Raw genomic sequence first — 3,035 nt, forward strand, 5'->3', positions numbered from 1 at the left:
TCTTTTTAAAATACAAATTTAATGTCCCTTTCGTGGTTCAAAATCTTGAGTGCCTAAATCATTTTTTTTTTTTTTTTTGCTATACGTGGGCCTCTCACTGTTGTGGCCTCTCCCGTTGCGGAGCACAGGCTCCGGACGCGCAGGCTCAGCGGCCATGGCTCACGGGGCCCAGCCGCTCCGCAGCATGTGGGACCTTCCCGGACCGGGGCACGAACCCATGTCCCCTGCATCGGCAGGCGGACTCTCTCAACCACTGCGCCACCAGGGAAGCCCTCTTCCTCCTTTTCTTGATACGCCCAGTTCTGTTTTGGAGTCTGCATAGCACCTGGCACAGTGGGAAAGCAGATGTTTGCTGAGTGACTTAGCGAGAGCTGCCCTACTTCTCACTGCTCCCTTTTTTCTTCCCACAGGTCCCCAAGGTGAACAGGGTAAGTTCCTCTCATTCAGTGCTGGAGGGTGGGGAACTGAACTAGGATTTGGAGGATGGAAGGCCTCAGGCAGCCCTGTGGGTAGAGACCCAGGAGGGGAAGGGGGCTGGGCAGCCCTGCACTGAGCATCCACTCTGACACCCTCCCCACCCCACCCAGGAGCAGAGGGGGCACCAGCAGCCTCTGTGCCCCGGGTGGCCTTTTCAGCTGCCCTGAGTTTGCCCCGCTCTGAACCAGGCACAGTGCCCTTCGACAGAGTCCTGCTCAACGATGGGGGCTACTATGATCCAGAGACTGGTAAGCCTGGGAGTGGGCAGCTGGGCACTGGGGGGAACAGGGGAGGCTGTGCAGTGATATGTCTCCATCTTGCCGTTTCAGACAAGCTGAGCCTTTTCATTCTCTGGTTTGGGGAGACCCCTATTCTCTCCTTCATTTAGTCATTCTCACCACAGCTTGGACTGAGGGGTGAGGTGGTGGGGGAAAGCCTATCCTTCCGCAGCTCTTTAGGGGGCCTCTTCTTGCCCAGGAACGGTTTTAAGTGCTGGGGATGCGGAAATGAACAAAACACTGGTTTCCCTGCCGTCCGTGGAGCTCACGTTCTAGTAAGAAGAGAGGTGAAGAGACCCAGAGGGTCCCTCCGCACGTAGTCCAGGCGTTCTGCAAGGGCTGCCGGACACCTTCCCGGCCCCTGCCACCTGTCTCCCTCCTGATTGCCACTGTTGTCCCCAGGCGTGTTCACGGCGCCTCTAGCCGGACGCTACTTGCTGAGCGCGGTGCTGACTGGGCACCGGCACGAGAAAGTGGAGGCCGTGCTGTCCCGCTCCAACCTGGGCGTGGCCCGCATAGACTCCGGTGGCTACGAGCCTGAGGGCCTGGAGAATAAGCCGGTGGCCGAGAGCCAGCCCAGCCCGGGCGCCCTAGGCGTCTTCAGCCTCATTCTGCCGCTGCAGGCCGGGGACACGGTCTGCATCGACCTGGTCATGGGGCAGCTGGCGCACTCGGAGGAACCGCTCACCATCTTCAGCGGAGCCCTGCTCTACGGGGACCTGGAGCTAGAACAGGCATAGACAGGGAGCCGGGCCCCACCGGCCCGAAGTGTCTACGCCGGCCAAACAGCCAGCGGGGGTGGGGTGGGGGTGGGCTCCGGGGCGTCTCGCCTGGGACGGGGCCCCGACCCGGGGCAAGCTGCAGTCTCTGTACCCGCCGCAGCAGCGCAGGCGCCCAGAGCAGCGACCTTCCCACGGTCGGAGTGCGCCGGGTCGGGGACTCTGGGGTCTCCTCGTCCAGACTTTTGGCCTGATCGCCGTCCCTGCAAGACTCGGACTGCGGAGGAGCTAATCCTCGCATACTTTGCTCCCCCAACTGGCCTCTAGGCCGAATCCCTGGGCTCCGGGACTCTCTCGAGGGGGCTCCAGCCCCCACCGCCATGCTAAACTATTCAGGAATAAAGACACTTGGGTTTTCTAAAAAAAAAAAAAAAAAAAAAAAACGAAACTAAACAAGCTGTCTGCTCTACTATGTGTTCAGGGGTAGATAGGCGTATACAGGGGACGGGGTGAGGGAGCCCCGGGTTCCGGACCCTGCTCGCGCCCTCCGCTCTGGCAGGGATAGCTCTGCCTGCACTTGCACTGGACGCGCGGGCGAGAAGTGCGCCCGGGGCTTGGAGCCCTAGCCGGGCCCCACTACTGGTCGCGCCTTTTCCGCCGGCGTCCGCCAGAGGGCGCTGGGAGCCCAGACCGCGGCGCCGCTGGGCGGGGTCTCCCGTCACGTGACCTCCGCCGCTCATCTTGCGTGCCCCAGCCGCTCAGTGGCGGAGGCGAGGCCTCGAGTTGGGATTGGCTGGGCCTCGGGGGCGGGGCGGGACAGCGGGGACCGCGCGAGCCGCGGCTCTGGATGCCGGGGTCCGGGCCGCAGCTGCGAGGCCAGACTCAACCCCGCGGGCCTAGGGTCTGGAGAGGGAGTCGCGGGTGCAGGAGAGGGCGGGACAAGCGATGCCTTTCTGCTGCACTTTCTCTTGGCATTCAAGAGGTTGCCTAGCTGCGCTTCAGAGAGATTTCTATTAGCTCGGAGTCCGTCTGACAAGTGAGGAAACTGAGGGCGAGAATTTGAAGGCGTAGCCATCTCCTGGGCCACGCAACCTGCTAAGGGGAGGCCAGGGACCAAGACCGCGGGGTCTGCACTCCCAGGCCCGCTGGGGTCGATGCGCGCGGGGAGCAGGAGCCCGGCTCCGCCCTCTGCACCCCACTGCACCCCTCGCCGCTGCAGGAGGCTCCTTGGAGGAGGAGCTCGGGACGCGGAGGAGGAGCCAGGACAGACTGGGAGCTGGGACACGATCCTCCGGGATAAGAGGCAGAGCCCGGGAGGAACCCCGTCAGCCGAGCGGGCAGAAATCTTCGGGAGCAGCATCATGGAAGAGAAACAGATTCTGTGCGTGGGGCTAGTGGTGCTGGACATCATCAGTGTGATGGACAAATACCCGGAGGAGGACACGGACAGCAGGTAGGGGCGCCCGGGCCCCTCGGAAACCCTAGGGGCCGCTGCAGCCCCGCGTTGTGCCAGGCGGCCAAGACTACAGGGCTGCGGAGCAGGGGGGTGGGGGTGGGGTGG

At 63.0% G+C, this 3,035-nt stretch overlaps 2 protein-coding genes across 4 annotated transcripts in view; both read left to right on the top strand.

Annotated features, from left to right (window-relative positions):
* Positions 1-1,917, top strand: part of EMILIN1 (elastin microfibril interfacer 1) — an 8,223-nt gene extending 6,306 nt beyond the window's left edge. Inside the window, exons 6-8 of the mRNA XM_007470816.1 lie at positions 411-428; positions 588-725; positions 1,158-1,917. Of these exons, the coding sequence (XP_007470878.1) occupies positions 411-428; positions 588-725; positions 1,158-1,495 (494 nt within the window). The 3' untranslated portion in view covers positions 1,496-1,917. The remainder of the gene's footprint in view (positions 1-410; positions 429-587; positions 726-1,157) is intronic.
* An 864-nt stretch (positions 1,918-2,781) lies between these two features.
* The window catches only part of KHK (ketohexokinase), an 11,218-nt gene continuing 10,964 nt past the window's right edge, over positions 2,782-3,035 (top strand). The window contains exon 1 of one of the 3 annotated variants that reach the window (XM_007470817.1): positions 2,782-2,927. In XM_007470817.1, coding sequence (XP_007470879.1) covers positions 2,836-2,927 — 92 coding nt within the window. In that variant the 5' untranslated portion in view covers positions 2,782-2,835. The remainder of the gene's footprint in view (positions 2,928-3,035) is intronic. The other 2 variants (XM_007470818.1, XM_007470819.1) reach the window with 2 other exon arrangements.

This window comes from Lipotes vexillifer, unplaced genomic scaffold (assembly GCF_000442215.2).
Source record: "Lipotes vexillifer unplaced genomic scaffold, Lipotes_vexillifer_v1.1 scaffold717, whole genome shotgun sequence".
In the NCBI taxonomy this organism is placed as follows: Eukaryota; Metazoa; Chordata; class Mammalia; order Artiodactyla; family Lipotidae; genus Lipotes; species Lipotes vexillifer.